Source organism: Salvelinus namaycush, chromosome 14 (assembly GCF_016432855.1).
Source record: "Salvelinus namaycush isolate Seneca chromosome 14, SaNama_1.0, whole genome shotgun sequence".
In the NCBI taxonomy this organism is placed as follows: domain Eukaryota; kingdom Metazoa; phylum Chordata; class Actinopteri; order Salmoniformes; family Salmonidae; genus Salvelinus; species Salvelinus namaycush.
The window spans coordinates 39,754,388-39,773,195 of record NC_052320.1 but is presented as its reverse complement, the minus strand read 5'-3'; the positions used below and the strand labels follow the sequence as shown (position 1 = coordinate 39,773,195).

General features: G+C 45.3%; 1 protein-coding gene across 1 annotated transcript in view; it reads right to left on the bottom strand.

Moving 5' to 3' along the window:
* Nucleotides 1-15,280, bottom strand: part of LOC120059508 (FYVE, RhoGEF and PH domain-containing protein 3-like) — a 95,390-nt gene extending 80,110 nt beyond the window's left edge. Inside the window, exon 1 of the mRNA XM_039008624.1 lies at nt 14,927-15,280. Within this exon, the coding sequence (XP_038864552.1) occupies nt 14,927-14,951 (25 nt within the window). The 5' untranslated portion in view covers nt 14,952-15,280. The remainder of the gene's footprint in view (nt 1-14,926) is intronic.
* Nucleotides 15,281-18,808: the final 3,528 nt, after the last annotated feature.

Genomic DNA, 18,808 nt, shown 5'->3' with positions numbered 1-18,808 from the left:
AACTATAGTGTGTTAACAAGAAATTAGTGGAGTGGTTGAAAAATGAGTTTTAATGACTCCAAACTAAGTGTATGTAAACTTCCGACTTCAGCTGTATATGTGCTGTGTGCAATAGCCTGAGGACCTCGTGAGGGTGTCAGTAACGGACCACACCAGCATTCCTCTCTGCACCTCTGGGAGGATTATACCATCGCTGTTCACCAGTTCACAGTCCCTGTGTTCTCTGTCATTATGGCAAATTTTTAACACAACATAAACACATATATCATCAGAACAGTTGAAGAGAGAGCAAGATCCAAACAATGGGCTTTAGGACTGAAAATGTGAATAGAATACTAGACTGTAGTGAATGTTCCCTACTCTGAATGTCACAAATGAATGTCATGTCACCAGTCAAGCAGCATCATCTGAGGGAAACAGTCACACACTGCATGGCACGCGAACACAAGCACACACATTCCTACAGTCCATTCAAACAGCGAGTCCAGGCAAGGGCTTCCGTTCCTTCCGGACATCCAGCAAAAACAGAACTTTTTTTAAAAAATGGCCTCGATCTCATCTTACATAGAGATGGACACGCACGCACGCAGGCACACATGCACACACAACAATCACACTTTCTCTCTCTCCCTTTCTCTTTCTGCAGGCTCCGTGACGTGCCTCCAACAGTGAGTGTGTCCCAAGCAGGAACACCATTAGAGAAATCAATGTGACACACATGCAGGGAAGAAACCTGGGGCTTCTATAGGCCTTTAGTACTGAGTCATGCTGTGTCAGAGAGAGAGAGAGAGAGAGAGAGGGAGGGAGGGCGAGAGAGAAAGAATTATAACACAGAGAGCTGAAAGATAATGGGAGAGTTTGAGACATTGAGTGTGAAAGAGCTACAGTATGGAAACAGCAAGTGTGTGAAAGTTGGGGACTTGGGAGTGAGATTAAAAGAGGGTGTTGGATGGGAGACATTTCCAAATTTTCCCCATCCTCCTCCTCCTCCTCTCTTCTCCTGTGTTCAGTGTTTATTTAACACATAGGGGCGATGTTTACACAGTCTAGGTTAAACACAGCCGGAGCCAATCACTTTTGTTAATAATAAATAACGTAAGCTGCAATACGCCGCAAAGCATGCTGGGGTGGCTGGTGTGCCAGGGACATTGTCCTGTATCTGGATCTGACCCACTAACAGACAGAGAGACAGCGCCCGCATTCACATTTACCCACTTCCCTGGTAGAGAAAGAGAGAGGGAAAGTTGAGAGACAGAGAGAGAGAGAGAGACAGAGAGAGACAGAGAGTGGAATAGTGTGTGTGGACATGTAGAAAAGACGAGAAAACAGGGACAAACAGGGACATTCATCTGTACAGTAGAGGGAATGTGACAAGGGCTCCGTCATCTTTTGTCAGAGGAGTAGAACCTTTAAGGAGGCTCAAACCTGTAGGGGGCTGCATTCAACACATCAAAAGGAGGAAGGAACTTCCCACAAGAAAAAATACTACAGTTTACTATATAATACTACAGTACTACATACTATAGAATTCTGTAGTAAACTGTAGTATACTCTAGAATACTTAAGTAATAAGGAATGAGAACCCGGGGATTATCGTGTGAATAACTCCCGAACAAAGGGCTGTTCTTAGGCCCGGCTGGGGAAACAGCCCTCAGAAGGGTGTTATTCATGATAATTCCCGGGTTCGAGGGCCTTATTGCATTTATAAAACATTTACCAACATATTTTTAAAATGTGAACGACGTGTTTTCATTAGAAACTTTATTTTAATGAGTAAATTGGTTTCATTTCCTCCTTCTACCCGACGATATATTCCAGGCAAAAGCCAGTTGTTAGATCTGATATTCTAAAGTTTCTAGCGAAACAAGCTGGTCATCCATTCTATTAGCATGATTGCTATCCAAAGTTCTAAGCAAAAAAAGGTTGCTTTGGAGGTTAGCTACTTCTCTTTCGCTAGCTAGCGCCAACTAAAGCTAACACACAATCACATCAAGCAGTTGAAATGACAGCAAACTATGTGCATTTTCATTTGTTTTGCCATTATTTCTATTGCCATTTCTTTGGATATATCCATTGTAATGATCCTGACAAATGAATTTGGCTGGCTCAAAGAAGCTGTCAGTCTCGTCACGTTCATTCACTCGATGGTTTGGGGCAGCAGTTAGCCTAGTGGTTAGAGCGTTGGACTAGTAACCGAGAGGTTGCAAGATCGAATCCCTGAGCTGTGAAGGTAAAAATCTGTCATTCTGCCCCTAAAACAAGGCAGTGTTCCTAGGCGTCACTGAAAATAAGATTTTGTTCTTAACTGACTTGCCTAGTTAAATAAAGGTAAAATAAATAAGAAATATGGCAAAGTGGAGATTGCAACAAACAAAAAAACAGCAACACTGTTGCACATGGTCAGACAGGCAGGCAGCAATGATTAGACAAATCCCAACTGTTGCAAACCAAATGCTAGCCTAGTAGCATGGGGAAATAATGTCTAGACACTTTTTTCCGGGGGAGATTAAATTCATGAATTGCCTGGCTGGGCTGTGGGATAGTGGATGCGCATTGATAAATGAAATGGAACTGTTAAGGAAGAATGGAAACACTTTGGGCAGTAAAGCTAAGCAAAGAAGTGTATTCAATCCACTAATACTAAACATGTACATGACATAGAAACATCTCTATTTTGTAGATTTTAATCTTGAACAACATTTATTAGAGGTAGAGGTAGGCCATCTTGAATTGCCATAGCATTGAGGCCAATGTGTCATCGGCAGGGTTGATAATTAATAATATGCATGTCAATCTCTCCTGGCTAAAAGTGGAGGAGAGATTGACTTCATCACTACTTTTATTTATGAGAGGTATTGACATGTTGAATGCACCGAGCTGTCTGTCTAAACTACTGGCACACAGCTCAGACACTCATGCATACTAGAGGTCGACCGATTAATCGGAATGGCCGATTAATTAGGGCCGATTTCAAGTTTTTATAACAATCGGAAATCGGTATTTTTTTTTTTACACCTTTATTTAATCTTTATTTAACTAGGCAAGTCAGTTAAGAACACATTCTTATTTTCGATGACATCCTAGGAACGGTGGGCTAACTGTCTCGTTCAGGGGCAGAACGACAGATTTTTACCTTGTCAGCTCAGGGGATTCAATCTTGCAACCTTACAGTTAACTAGTCCAACGCTCTAACCACCTGATTACATTGCACTCCACGAGGAGCCTGCCTGTTACGCGAATGCAGTAGAAGCCAAGGTAAGTTGCTAGCTAGCATAAAACTTATCTTATAAAAAACAATCAATCAATCAATCATAATCACTAGTTAACTACACATGGTTGATGATATTACTAGTTTATCTAGCGTGTCCTGCTTTGTATATAATCGATGCGGTGCGTATCGTTGCTGCAATGTGTACCTAACCATAAACATCAATGCCTTTCTTAAAATCAATACACAGAAGTATATATTTTTAAACCTGCATATTTAGCTAAAATAAATCCAGGTTAGCAGGCAATATTAACCAGGTGAAATTGTGTCACTTCTCTTGCGTTCATTGCACGCAGAGTCAGTGTATATGCAACAGTTTGGGCCGCCTAATTTTCCAGAATTTTACCTAATTATGACATAACATTGAAGGTTGTGCAATGTAACAGGAATATTTAGACTTATGGATGCCACCCGTTAGATAAAATACGGAACGGTTCCGTATTTCACTGAAAGAATAAATGTCTTGTTTTCGAGATGATAGTTTCCGGATTCGACCATATTAATGACCTAAGGCTCATATTTCTGTGTGTTATTATGTTATAACTAAGTCTATGATTTGATAGAGCAGTCTGACTGAGCGGTGGTAGGCAGCAGCAGGCTCGTAAGCATTCATTCAAACAGCACTTTCCTGCGTTTTGCCAGAAGCTCTTTGCTGTGCTTCAAGCCTATCAACTCCCGAGATTAGGCTGGTGTAACCGATGTGAAATGGCTAGCTAGTTAGCGGGGTGCGCGCTAATAGCGTTTCAAACGTCACTCGCTCTGAGACTTGGAGTAGTTGTTCCCCTTGCTCTGCATGGGTAACGCTGCTTCGAGGGTGGCTGTTGTCGTTGTGTTCCTGGTTCGAGCCCAGGTAGGAGCGAGGAGAGGGATGGAAGCTATACTGTTACACTGGCAATACTAAAGTGCCTATAAGAACATCCAATAGTCAAAGGTTAATGAAATACAAATGGTATAGACAGAAATATTCTTATAATTCCTATAATAACTACAACCTAAAACTTCTTACCTGGGAATATTGAAGACTCATGTTAAAAGGAACCACCAGCTTTCATATGTTCTCATGTTCTGAGCAAGGAACTTAAACGTTAGCTTTTTACATGGCACATATTGCGCTTTTACTTTCTTCTCCAACACTTTGTTTTTGCATTATTTAAACCAAATTGAACATGTTTCATTATTTATTTGAGGCTAAATTGATTTTATTGATGTATTATATTAAGTTAAAATAAGTGTTCATTCAGTATTGTTGTAATTGTCATTATTACAAATAAAATAAAATAAATCGGCCGATTAATCGGTATCGGCTATTTAATCATGTCTACATATCCTACATTACTCATCTCATGTGTATATACTGTATTCGATATCATCTACTGCATCTTGCCTATGCCACACGGCCATCGCTCATCCATGTATTTATATGTACATATTCTTATTCATCCCTTTACATTTGAGTGTATAAGGTAGTCGTTTTGAATTTGTTCGATTACTTGTTAGATATTACTGCACTGTCGGAACTTGAAGCACAAGCATTTCGCTACACTCGCATTAACATCTGCTAACCATAAAATTTGATTTGATTTGATAGCAGCCATTTTTGTTCGAACGGATAACCAGTCTTTTTCCATAGCAACTCTACAAAAATAATTAACGTCTGTAGCAACATGACCAAAATAACTAACGACCAGATGTCTGTCCGGACTATGAATTTGTATGAATTACTTATTAAAATTGTCACGTTCCTGACCTGTTTTCTGTTGTTTTGTATGTGTTTAGTTGGTCAGGACGTGAGCTGGGTGGGAATTCTATGTTGTGTGTCTAGTTTGTCTGTTTCTATGTCAGCCTAGTGTGGGTTCTCAATCAGAGACAGATGGTAGTCGTTGTCTCTGATTGAGACTCATATATAGGAGGCTTGTTTTGTGTTGGGATTTTGTGGGTGTTTGTTACCTGTCTCTGTGTTTGTGTTCTGCACCAGATAGGTCTGTATCGGTTTTGCACGTTTGTTATTTTGTAGGTTGTTTGTAGTGTTTCACTTGTGTTTGTATTAAACATGTTTAACACTAGCCGCGCTGCACTTTGGTCCTCTCCTTCACCCCTGGAAGAAAGCCTTTACAGAAACACCCACCAAACCCGGACCAAGCAGCGTGGCAACGGGCAGCAGCAACAGCAGCAGCAGTACAAGGAGGAATGGACATGGGAGGAGATTCTGGACGGAGAAGGACCCTGGGCAGAGCCAGAGGAGTGTCGTCGTCCCAAAGCGGAGCTGGAGGCATCAAAAGCAGAGAGGCGGCATTATGAGGCGCTTGCAAGGCAGAGTGGCTGGAAACCCGAGAGGCTCACCCAAAAATTTCTTGGGGGGGGGGCTAAAGGGGAGTGTGGCGAAGCCGGGTTGGATACCTGAGCCAACTCCCCGGGCTTACCGTGGAGTGAGAGGGCGTCGTACCGGTCAGACACCGTGTTATGCGGTAAAGCGCACGGTGTCCCCAGTACGCGTGCTTAGCCCAGTGCGGGCTATTCCACCTTGCCGCACTGGGAGGGCTAGGTTGGGCATCGAGCTGGATGTCATGAAGCCGGCCCAACGTATCTGGCCTCCAGTACGTCTCCTCGGGCCGGCGTACATGGCACCAGCCTTACAGGTGGTGTCCCCGGTTCGCCTGCATAGCCCAGTGCGGGCTATTCCACCTCGCCGCACTGGCAGGGCTACGGGGACCATTCAACCTGGTAAGGTTGGAGAGGCTCGGTGCTCAAGAGCGCGTGTCCTCCTTCACGGTCCGGTATATCCGGCGCCACCTTCCCGCCCCAGCCCAGTACCACCAGTGCCTACACCACGCACCAGGCTTCCAGTGCATCGCCAGAGCCCTGTTCCTCCTCCCCGCACTCGCCCTGAGGTGCGTGCCCTCAGCCCGGTACCTCCAGTTCCGGCACCACGCATCAGGCCTATAGTGCGTCTCAGCCGGCCAGAGTCTGCCGTCTGCCCAGCGGTGCCTGAACTGCCCGTCTGCCCAGCGGCGCCTGAACTGCCCGTCTGCCCAGCGCCGTCTGAGCCGTCCGTCTGCCCAGCGCCGTCTGAGCCGTCCGTCTGCCCAGCGCCGTCTGAGCCGTCCGTCTGCCCAGCGCCGTCTGAGCCGTCCGTCTGCCCAGCGCCGTCTGAGCCATCCGTCTGCCCAACGCCGTCTGAACCATCCGTCTGCCCAGCGCCGTCTGAGCCATCCGTCTGCCCAGCGCCGTCTGAGCCATCCGTCTGCCCAGCGCCGTCTGAGCCATCCGTCTGCCCAGCGCCGTCTGAGCCATCCGTCTGCCCAGCGCCGTCTGAGTCATCCGTCTGCCACGAGCCATTAGAGCCGCCCGTCTGTCCCGAGCCATTAGAGCCGTCCGTCAGTCAGGAGCCGCTAGAGCCGTCCGTCAGTCAGGAGCTGCCAGAGACGCCAGCCAGTCAGGAGCTGCCAGAGACGCCAGCCAGTCAGGAGCTGCCAGAGACGCCAGCCAGTCAGGAGCTGCCAGAGACGCCAGCCAGTCAGGAGCTGCCAGAGACGCCAGCCAGTCAGGAGCTGCCAGAGACGCCAGCCAGTCAGGAGCTGCCAGAGACGCCAGCCAGTCAGGAGCTGCCAGAGACGCCAGCCAGTCAGGAGCTGCCAGAGCTGCCCTACAGTCATGAGCTGCCCTCCAGTCATGAGCTGCCCTCCAGTCATGAGCTGCCCTCCAGTCATGAGCTGCCCTCCAGTCATGAGCTGCCCTCCAGTCATGAGCTGCCCTCCAGTCATGAGCTGCCCTCCAGTCATGAGCTGCCCTCCAGTCATGAGCTGCCCTCCAGTCATGAGCTGCCCTCCAGTCATGAGCTGCCCTCCAGTCCGGAGCTGCCCTCCAGTCCGGAGCTGCCCTCCAGTCCGGAGCTGCCACTCAGTCCGGAGCTGCCACTAGTCCGGAGTTGTCTCTCTGTCCTGGGCTACCTCTCTGTCCTGGGCTACCTCTCTGTCCTGAGCTACCTCTTTGTCCTGAACTACCTCTCTGTCCTGAGTTGTCTCCTCTATTGTAGAGGGGAGTTGGTGAAGGTTCCTGGACCATGGTCGGGGGCGAGGGTCGCCACTCAAGGGACGCTAAGGAGGTGGACAAAGACAATGGTGGAGTGGTGCCCTCGTCCACCGCCGGAGCCGCCACCGCGGACAGATGCCCACCCAGACCCTCCCCTTGAGTTTTAGGGGTGCGCCCGGAGTTCGCACCTTGAGGGGGGGGTTCTGTCACGTTCCTGACCTGTTTTCTGTTGTTTTGTATGTGTTTAGTTGGTCAGGACGTGAGCTGGGTGGGAATTCTATGTTGTGTGTCTAGTTTGTCTGTTTCTATGTCAGCCTAGTGTGGGTTCTCAATCAGAGACAGATGGTAGTCGTTGTCTCTGATTGAGACTCATATATAGGAGGCTTGTTTTGTGTTGGGATTTTGTGGGTGTTTGTTACCTGTCTCTGTGTTTGTGTTCTGCACCAGATAGGTCTGTATCGGTTTTGCACGTTTGTTATTTTGTAGGTTGTTTGTAGTGTTTCACTTGTGTTTGTATTAAACATGTTTAACACTAGCCGCGCTGCACTTTGGTCCTCTTCTTCACCCCTGGAAGAAAGCCTTTACAAAAATAAAGTTTTTTTATGAAAATGTGTCATTCATTATTGCTCGCCATAGGGCTGAACAAGGACATTTACATATGACTGTATTCATGACACAGCACTGCCTCTTGTATCCTCGATCATGTGTAATACTTACTATAAAATGTTGTAGTATACTGTAGAATACTACAGTATACTACAGTCCGCAAAAACACTACAGTAAATACTACAGTAATGTCCGCAAAAACTGCCAACATCATAAAAATCTTTTTTCATTTGAAAGCTGCTAAGCATAAGACAAGGAGAGTGTGGGAGAGAGAGAAAGGGGAGATCTGAAAGAGAGAGGTCTGGGAAAGAGAATGTCTGGAGGTCTAAGAGAGGGAGAGAGAGATATGTAGGAGGGAGAGAACTGTGGGAGAAAGAAGACAGACTGGCGGAAGGCAGCCGGGAGGAGAGCCAATCGATCCCTCCCCAGAGACCACCAACAAACACACTCTCTACAGTTCACCAACCCAACAACCTTTGTTATTGCCCAATCAACACTATCACTCTCTCTCCATCTTTCTCTCCATCCATCTCTCTCTGACTGTCTCCCATTTAGCACATATCTTTCTAAGACCTACAGCATATCGTTTCATCTCTATGACTATGCTAAGATTTAGTTTTCGAATATTATGTTATGGTTCTCAAACTCTTTGTGGTTTAGTGTGCACTTTGACCCAATGAGTGACACGCTTAAAGGCAAAATGACCAAGATATTTCAAATAAACCCATGCAAAAGACCTTAACAGGTAGAGGTCATTGCCTTTAACTGTTAAGTCAGTGGCTGTCTGAGTACCTGTGGCAACTGTGTGATCACACCACTGTAGTTAACTCTCTACACAAGTAACACAACTCTGAGAACAAATGTCTCACACGTACATTGACACGTGCATACACACACATAAACTCAGCAAAAAAAGAAACGTCCCTTTTTCAGGACACTGTTTTTCAAAGATAATTCGTAAAAATCCAAATAACTTCACAGATCTTCATTGTAAAGGGTTAAACACTGTTTCCCATGCTTGTTCGATGACTCATAAACAATTAATGAACATGCACATGTGGAACGGTCGTTAAGACACTAACAGCTTACAGACGGTAGGCAATTAAGGTCACAGTTATGAACTCTTAGGACACTAAAGAGGCCTTTCTACTGACTCTGAAAAACGCCAAAAGAAAGATGCCCAGGGTCCCTGCTCATCTGTGTGAACGTGCCTTAGGCATGCTGCAAGGAGGCATGAGGACTGCAGATGTGGCCAGTGCAATAAATTGTAATGTCCGTACTGTGAGACACCTAAGACAGCGCTACAGGGAGACAGGACGGACAGCTGATCGTCCTCGCAGTGGCAGACCATGTGTAACAACACCTGCACAGGATCGGTACATCCGAACATCACACCTGCGGGACAGGTACAGGATGGCAACAACAACTGCCCAAGTTACACCAGGAACGCACAATCCCTCCATCAGTGCTCAGACTGTCTGCAATAGGCTGAGAGAGGCTGGACTGAGGGCTTGTAGGCCTGTTGTAAGGCAGGTCCTCACCAGACATCACCGGCAACAACGTCGCCTATGGGCACAAACCCACCGTCGCTGGACCAGACAGGACTGGCAAAAAGTTATCTTCAGTGACGAGTCGCGGTTTTGCCTCACCAGGGGTGATGGTCGGATTCGCGTTTATCGTCGAAGGAATGAGCGTTACACTGAGGCCTGTACTCTGGAGCGGGATGGGAGGTGGGGGGTCCGTCATGGTCTGGGGCGGTGGGTCACAGCATCATTGGACTGAGCTTGTTGTCATTGCAGGCAATCTCAACGCTGTGCTTTACAGGGAAGACATCCTCCTCCATCATGTGGTACCTTTCCTGCAGGCTCATCCTGACATAACCCTCCAGCATGACAATGCCACCAGCCATACTGCTCGTTCTGTGCGTGATTTCCTGCAAGACAGGAATATCAGTGTTCTGCCATGGCCATCGAAGAGCCCAGATCTCAATCCCATTGAGCACATCTGGGACCTGTTGGATTGGAGGGTGAGGGCTAGGGCCATTCCCCTCAGAAATGTCCGGGAACTTGCAGGTGCCTTGGTGGAAGAGTGGGGTAACATCTCACAGCAAGAACTGGCAAATCTGGTGCAGTCCTTGAGGATGAGATGCACTGCAGTACTTAATGCAGCTGCCACACCAGATATGGACAGTTAATTTTGATTTTGATCCCCCCTTTGTTCAGGGACACATTATTCAATTTCTGTTAGTCACATGTCTGTGGAACTTGTTCAGTTTATGTCTCAGTTGTTGAATCTTGTTTTGTTCATACAAATATTTACACATGTTACGTTTGCTGAAAATAAACGCAGTTGACAGTGAGAGGACGTTTCTTTTTTTGCTGAGTTTACATACTCACTCTCTCTCCCACTCCCTCCCTCTCCCTTTCCCTCTCCTATCTAGTCATCTCATTCCTGAGGCCAGGCGATCCTGAGACCAGGCGGTCCTCTCCTAGATTCTGTCTGCAGACACTCCTCCAGTCTAATCATATTCCTCACCATGAGGGATTCACATGGAGCAGAGCATTATAACACTAGTCTTTATACACAGACCATGTATCAGCCTCAGCCTCTGACTCCCCTCTGATTACATCCTGCACACCAGATAGCAGCCTGCATATCATCATGATCATCATTATTATAATTCATTGTGATCATTATCATCACCCCTATTCACATCAGAATCCAACTCCTCTCTACGAGTATCAGTTATTGGCCTCTCGTGATCACCGTCTTCATCACACTTATCATATCTCATTTTAATTTTAGTCATTTAGCAGACGCTCTTATCCAGAGCGACTTACAGTAGAGTGCATACATTTTTATTACATTTTTTACATACTGAGACAAGGATATCCCTACCGGCCAAACCCTCCCTAACCCGGACGACGCTATGCCAATTGTGCGTCGCCCCACGGACCTCCCGGTTGCGGCCGGCTGCGACAGAGCCTGGGCGCGAACCCAGCCCAGCCTGGGCACGAACCCAGATACTCTGGTGGCGCAGCTAGCACTGCGATGCAGTGCCCTAGACCACTGCGCCACCCGGGAGGCCACCCGGGAGGCCATATCTCAGTCTATGACTCCCCTCAACATCCTGTCCCCCAGTATAAACATCCTCATCTCAAACATCCTCCTCCCTCCATTCAATACAACTATTTCCCTGTAGCCTAATAATCATCATCAGACAAAATACATAGGATAAAATGAGGAGGGGACTTTACAACAAAGAACATATTAATGTCTTGGCAGGGGCGGACCGGGACAATAATTCGGCCCTGGCATTTTGTCCACACCAGCCACATCACTGAGTGTGCCGTGACACAATACTCCATCATGGCAAAGTGAAAACATTTAAATTTATAGAAAATGAAATACAGAACTCTCTCGTTTACATAAGTATACAGCTTTGAGTCATCTTGGGTATGTCTGTATCAGCTTTGCACATCTGGATTTGTGGATTTGCTCCCATTCTTCATTGCAGATTTTCTCAAGCTCTGTTAAGTTAGATGGGGAGAGGCAGTGAACAGCAATCTTAAAGTCTTTCCACAGATTTTCAATGGGACTCAAGTCTGGGCTTTGGCTGGGCAACTCAAGGACTTTCACATTCTTGTTCTGAAACCATTCAAGTGTTGCTTTGGCTGTATGCTTGGGGTCATTGACCTGTTGGAAAGTAACTCTTTGGCCCAGTCTAAGGTCGTTTGCACTCTGAAGCAGGTCCTCATCAAGGATGTGCCTGTATTTAGCTCCATTCATTTTTCCCTCTAACCGTACCAGTCTCCCAGTCCCTGTCGCTGAAAAGCATCCCAATAGCATAATGCTGCCACCACCATGCTTCACGGTAAGGAGATGAGGAGGTAATGTGAGATGAGCTGTGCCTTAATTTTCTCCAGACATAGAATTGTTATCTCTTCAGACCACAGAATATTTTGCCTTATGATCTCAGAGTCTTTCACATACCCTTTTTGCAAACTCCAGGCATGCGCCTTTTTTTCAAGACTGGCTTCTGTCTGGCCACTCTCCCATAAAGCCCAGATTGGTGAAGTGCTGTAGAGACTGTTGTCCTTCTGGCAGGTTCTTCTTAGCCAAGGAACTCTGTAGTTCTGTCAGACTGGTCATTAGGTTCTTGGTCACCTTCCTGACCAACATCCTTTTTGCCCAGTTGCTCAGTTTGGTTGGACGGCCAGCTCAAGGCAGTCTGGGTAGTTCTATATTTTTTTTCAATTTCCCAATGATGGAGACCACTGTGCTCTTGGAAACTTTCAACACTAGAAATTATTTTATACCTATCCCCAGATATATGCCTCATCACAATATCTCAGAGATCTACAGCCAGTTCCTTGGACTTAATGGTATAGTTTCTGCTCTGAGATGCACTGTCAACTGTGGGACCTTATAGAGACAGTAGTCTTTATTTCTAAATCATGTCCAAACAACTGAATTGGCCACAGGTGGACTCCAATCAAGGATGATCAAAGGATATTGGATGCACTTTTTTTTCTCCGTTATTTTACCAGGTAAGTTGACTGAGAACACGTTCTCATTTACAGCAACGACCTGGGGAATAGTTACAGGGGAGAGGAGGGGGATGAATGAGCCAATTGTAAACTGGGGATTATTAGGTGACCATGATGGTTTGAGGGCCAGATTTGGAATTTAGCCAGGACACCAGGGTTAACACCAGGGTTAACACCCCTACTCTTACAATAAGTGCCATGGGATCTTTAAAGACCTCAGGGAGTCAGGACACCCGTTTAACATCCCATCCGAAAGATGGCACCCTACACAGGGCAGTGTCCCCAATCACTGCCCTGGGATATTTTTTAGACCAGAGGAAAGAGTGCCTCCTACTAACCCTCCAACACCACTTCCAGCAGCAGCTGGTCTCCCATCCAGGGACTGACCAGGACCAACCCTGTTTAGCTACAGAAGAAAGCCAGCCATGGTATGCAGGGTGGTATGCTGCTGGCTTCTGAGATCAATTTGGAGTGTCATAGCAAAGGGGTGTGAATACTTATTTAAATAAGGTATTTCTGTTGTTATTGTTTTTAACATTTACAATAAAATGTCTAAAAACCTGTTTTCGCTTTGTCATTATGAGGTATTGTGTGTAGATTGATGAGGGGAAAAAATATTTAATCCATTTTAGAATAAGGCTGCAATGTAACAAAATGTGGAAAAAAGGGAAGAGGTCTGAATACTTTCTGAAAGCACTGTATAACACAGAATCTTAGCCTATATAGTCATTTTACGATCACCTAAATTTGGTAGCCTATGATGTTATATGCATTTTCTGGACATGGGCATGGTTGCTCTTGCGGTGGTTACAATGTATCAGTGGTCAAATGTTCTCATAAAAGGTGATGGTATCAAAAGAGTTTGGTACAGGGCTACACATCACTTTTATATGCAAATCTCATTGGATACATCGTTTGATTATTGAGATATCGGCCTCAATTTAACTTCAGAGTTGCTTTTTCTTCTGAGGGCTAATCTGGGCCATTTTCGGGGAAATCGGGTCACCCTAGTCAAAACAGGACTCCAGAATCTCCGTTTTTTTCCATAGAGATTAATTACATACATCGTTATGTGCACTAACTAATGTTGGCTAATTAATTTGGGGTTCAACACCTGAGGAAGTGGAAACTCAACACAAATGAACTAGATGACTAACTCTAAATATAATACCCACTGCTAGTAGCCATGTATTCATTCAATAGTACATGTAATGTCCTCACAAACTTTGCAGTCGCAAGCACGAGAGCTATCGGCCTATGCCCTGACAATGGCTGGTGCGCATATCTCAAACCCATATCAAATACCTTGGTTGTAAAATAGCTGCTATTGAGCTGAAAATGGAACGTTTTCTGTACCTAACAGAAAACTGAGACCCGTCTCTCTTCGACAGTGACGAGGGACGAAGCCTCGAAAGCATTTTCCCGCAATTTCATTTTGAAATGTTAAATGGTCAGAATGCATTTTTCTCTCGAGCTCATGGGGGGAGATGAGAGTGGCTTGCCCATCACAGCAGCAGGCCCTATCTAGGGCGCAGGCACAGCGGCAGGGCGGACACTTTCATTACAGGGATCATGAGGATAATACACTTTACTGTTTGACCAAATCATGGTTTTTAGACGCACAAAAATTAGGACGTTTTGAGTGAGATGACAATGTAGAATGTGCTCTTTCTGCATTTATAGGCACCCTTTCCGTTTTTTACGATCCATGATCTTGGCTGTCGAACTGATCACGCGTCGGGGGAGGTCTCTTTGCTGATACCGCATTTGACTTTGAATGTGTATTTGCGTTACCTCAGCTCAGAAAACCCATCTTGGTAAGTGCCAGCTGTTGCCCAATGATCAGCCAAAGGCTCATTATAGATTAGTATAGCCATGTCACCTTTATATATTTTTGTGTGTGAATTTCAACCAGCCCACCCAACAAAAAAATGGTGTAGCCCATCTGGCATCTGCCAGAATTGCCAGATGGCCAATCCACCCGTGTCTAGAGAGCTGAGCTGTGTGTGTGTGTGTCTAAGAGAAAGGCTGAGAGAAGCATATGCCTTATAATGCGTGGCACAGGGGCAATGGTGAAGTCAGAGCTGCTGCCACTTGGGGTTTGGTGCCGATTTTCCCTCTTCTCCCCAAGGACCTTGAAGTTTTTAGTGATGTGTGTGTGTGACATTTAATTGAAAGGTAAATATCCTGTTATGTAGGCCTACGAATAATGATAATCCGTTTGTTGAAGTTCGTCTTTCTCACCCGCAAAAACTGCATTCGTTAGACTTGTATCGGGAAACGATACAAAGGACAAGTTTGCGCCGTAAAGTTGCACCATAAAAGAGATAATTTTTGCTACATGTAGCCTCCCCTGTGTTAACTTTGTAGCACCATACTGCCACTAGAAATGGATACTTCAAGACAAAACCTCCCAAAACAAAAAGCAGAACAACTCAGAGCTGTAAAATGTGTAGCCTAAGCGTTGGCTTACCAGTTGTTGCTGAAACCCCCTGCATCTTGCCTACAGTTGTCCTGCTTGGCTGAATCCCCCCTCTCCGACGCTAGGCTCACAGGAGATTGGAAACAGTGCACAGACGAACTAACGTTTTACAGTCAACTCAAACGAAGGAGTGTCCCGACTTCAGAGGTCCTCTGCGTTTTCCCTTCTCTCTTGGCAAAAATCTCTAGCCTCCGCGGCAGGGCATAACGGGAATGTAGGGTTTCTTTCACGGATATAGGAGGGTGTCCAATAAGCGGGTTTGATGCATTGGAGCAATGATCCATTCACTCCTCCCGGCTCTGTCCTCCTTATAGCAAAACTATTCTTCTCTATGCGTTGAGTGCGCTCAACTCCGCCACTGGAGAAAGGAGTTGCGCGTTCACGCTGACGCGCGGTCACGACGACCGTGGTCATTCATTGAGTACAGTAGAATAAAGTAAATCATGGGACTATTATGTTTGTATACATTGTTGTTTATTGCATGACTTTTGCTTCGTTATTTTACACAGTAACCTCCAACATGTTTACGTTTTCCTCAATTACATTAAATTCAGCATTAAAAAAAAGGTGCAAGTTTAAGTTTGTTCCACATGAGCAAGTCTGAGAACACTATGATGACACACCAAAATGTGGTTGATGGATCCCTTTTGTCTTCTTCTAATGCCTCTAAAGGGGAAGGTCATTCAAAAGTAACGTTAATGAGTTGGGTAATCCAAAAGTTTCCTTACTGATTACAATTTTGGACAGATAATTAGTACGTGATTACATTTATAAAGTAACCTACCCAACCCTGAACCTATTACCATAGGCTATTACCATATTATAACCCCAAATCAAATATTTCCAATGTTTATGTTTTTGAGTCCGTAAACAGTGCTTCAAAATATGTTTAAACAAACTATCACGTCAGTCTCATGGACTGTCTGTCAGTTCCCACCCAGCCCCATCCTTCTACCAAACAAAGTGGCAGGATCAGGCCTTGTAAAACACAGATTGTTTTACCTTTAATACTGACCATTTAGCAGGGTCATTATAACAGAACATATGTTGAAATGAGCATCACTGTAGGCCTAAATCGATGCCCCATTTGGCCATTTGTATAAGGGTCGCTGGGTGCCTCCATCACTGCATTAATGGTTATCATTGGGCTTGGCTTCCTCCTTGGTCCTTTGACTAGATTCATCTATAATGGTTGAGAAGAAAAGACACTGAAACACAAATATTAACTGGCATTTCTATGTCACGGCTCAGGCCCTTTCCCTCCCATAGATGAGCAGTGTTGATTCCTCTTGAATTCCCAGCACGCCGAATAAACCTTGTCAGCTGTCCCTGTGAGTTAGTTTTCAGAGGAACAAGGAATTGATAGAGGCAGAAAGCCAAATTGCTTGCTTAAATATGAAACACTTTGCTATTTCTGTTTCATAACCAACTGTTAATTCGCCCCTCGGAATAAAAATGCAAAGTTTGAGGTGACGGTATGATACCCTGAGTTATAATTCATTTTAATGTCTAATGCCAAGTTATATTAAGGTTAAATATATATATTTTTAAATAATGTCAACGAACATGTGATACTGTGTAGAGCTACTGTCTGTAGCCACCCTCTGCCATCAATAACCATATGATTGTAAAGTATGTTTGTGGAATGTTGTAATGGTGACATATCAAGGCCTACTGTTTGGCTAACTGTGTTACCATTTTGAACCAATCATGTGGGTAATGGTCAACTGTAGTAGGTCATTCTCTCTCCTGTCTCTCTCTCCTTCCCTCTCGCTCCCTCTGAGTTAACCTATGTCAATTTAACTATGCGCAATTAACCCCTTTTGTGCCTCGTTGTGTAGTTGCACGTTCCTCGTCTGCCCTTGATCAACACAGACAAAGTGTTGGAGTCTGTAGTGATATGCCCAGTGGCTGGCTGGCTGGCTGGCTGCCATTCACTTGTTCATTTACTGACACTCTGCAGTCCGTGATAGTCTGTGTCCGGCTACTGTAGCTAGCCATACCAGGCACTAAGGGCAAGCACAGAAAAAAGTTGTAGGCTACATTATTGTAGGCTGCAGGTAGCCTAGCGGTTAAGGTATTGGGCTAGTAGACGAAAATGTGCTGGTTCAAATACCCAAGGTGAAATGTCTGTTTATATGCCCTTGTCATACAAAATGAGTACGGCACTTAACAGTGTTGTGTTCGAGACCATCTAAAGGGAGACTGGAGCAAATCGAGTCAAGACCAAGACCAGAGGAGGGGTGAGACCGGGAGGGGGACAAGGGGTCCAAGTCAAGACCGAGACCAGAAAAATGCGAGTCCAATTCTAGACCACGATCAATTTTTTGTAAAATAACTTTAGGTCGGTCGCCAGTTACTTTGTGTACTAAACGTGAAAGGTTTTTTGCAATGGGAAGCAATTGTTGTACATTTTGATTAGGAATGCTTTGCCTAATGGTTGTGTTTTTGTATTCTTATGATTGGGACCTACTGGCTAATGTCCGAGTGAATGGACTGCCTAACCTTTAACATCATTCTGTGTGACTGCTGTTTTTCCATCGGCCCTATGCAGTGGTGTAGTGGAGCCTGGAGAAGTGGGTATACTCATACTTTGCTAAACAAATCCCAAACGGCTTGCCCAGCGAAGGAAAGGCACCCACTGTGAAAAAGCCTATCTTTTCTAGGGTTTTATAAAGCAAAAGATTTGCACTCTCTAAATCACATCTTTTGGAGGTCTGAGGAGTATTTTTGTAATAATAATGTATAATGTATAATTATAACAACATCCTCTGATCACCTGGGGGCTCCCACAGTCAAAGTCACAGATCAGTGCTAAATAGAGCCAGTTACTGAAAGAGAGAGAGATACACACGTTTATTTCCACAGGGCCGGGGGGTGAGGCAGGGATGCAGCTTAAGCCCCACCCTCTTCAAAATGTATCAATGAATTGGCGAAGACACTAGAACAGTCTGCAGCACCCGGCCTCACCCTACTAGAATCTGAAGTCAAATGTCTACTGTTTGCTGATGATCTGATGCTTCTGTCCCCAACCACGGAGGGCCTACTGTAGCACCTAGATCTTCGGCACAGATTCTGTCAGACCTGGGCCCTGACAGTAAATCTCAGTAAGACAAAAATAATAGTGTTCCAAAAAAGGTCCAGTTCCCAGGACCACGAATACAAAATTCCATCTAGACACCGTTGCTCTAGAGCACACAAAAACCGATATATACCTCGGCTTAAACATCAGCGCCACAGGTGACTTCCACAAAGCTGTGAACGATCTGATAGACAAGGCAAGAAGGGCCTTCTATGCCATCAAAGGACCATAAAATGTGACATACCAATTTGGATCTGGCTAAAAATACATGAATCAGTTATAGAACCCATTGCCCTTTATGGTTGTGAGGTCTGGGATCTGCTCACCAACCAAGAATTCACAAAATGGGACAAACACCAAATTGAGACTGCATGCAGAATTCTGCAAGAATATCCCCTGTGTACAACGTAAAACACCAAATAGTGCATGCAGAGCAGAATTAGGCTGATACCCGCTAATTATCCAAATCCAGAAAAGAGCCGTTAAATTCTACAACCACCTAAAAGGAAGCGATTCCCAAACCCTCTATAACAAAGCCAACACCTACAGAGAAATTAACCCGGAGAAGAGCCCCCTAAGCACGCTGGTCCTGGGGCTCTGTTCACAAACACAAACAGACCCCAAGGACATCCACACAATTAGACCCAACCAAATCATGAGAAAACAAAAAGATAATTACTTGACACATTGGAAAGAATTTACAAAAAAACAGAGCAAACTAGAATGCTATTTGGCCCTAAACAGAGAGTACACAGTGGCAGAATACCTGACCACTGTGACTGACCCAAAAT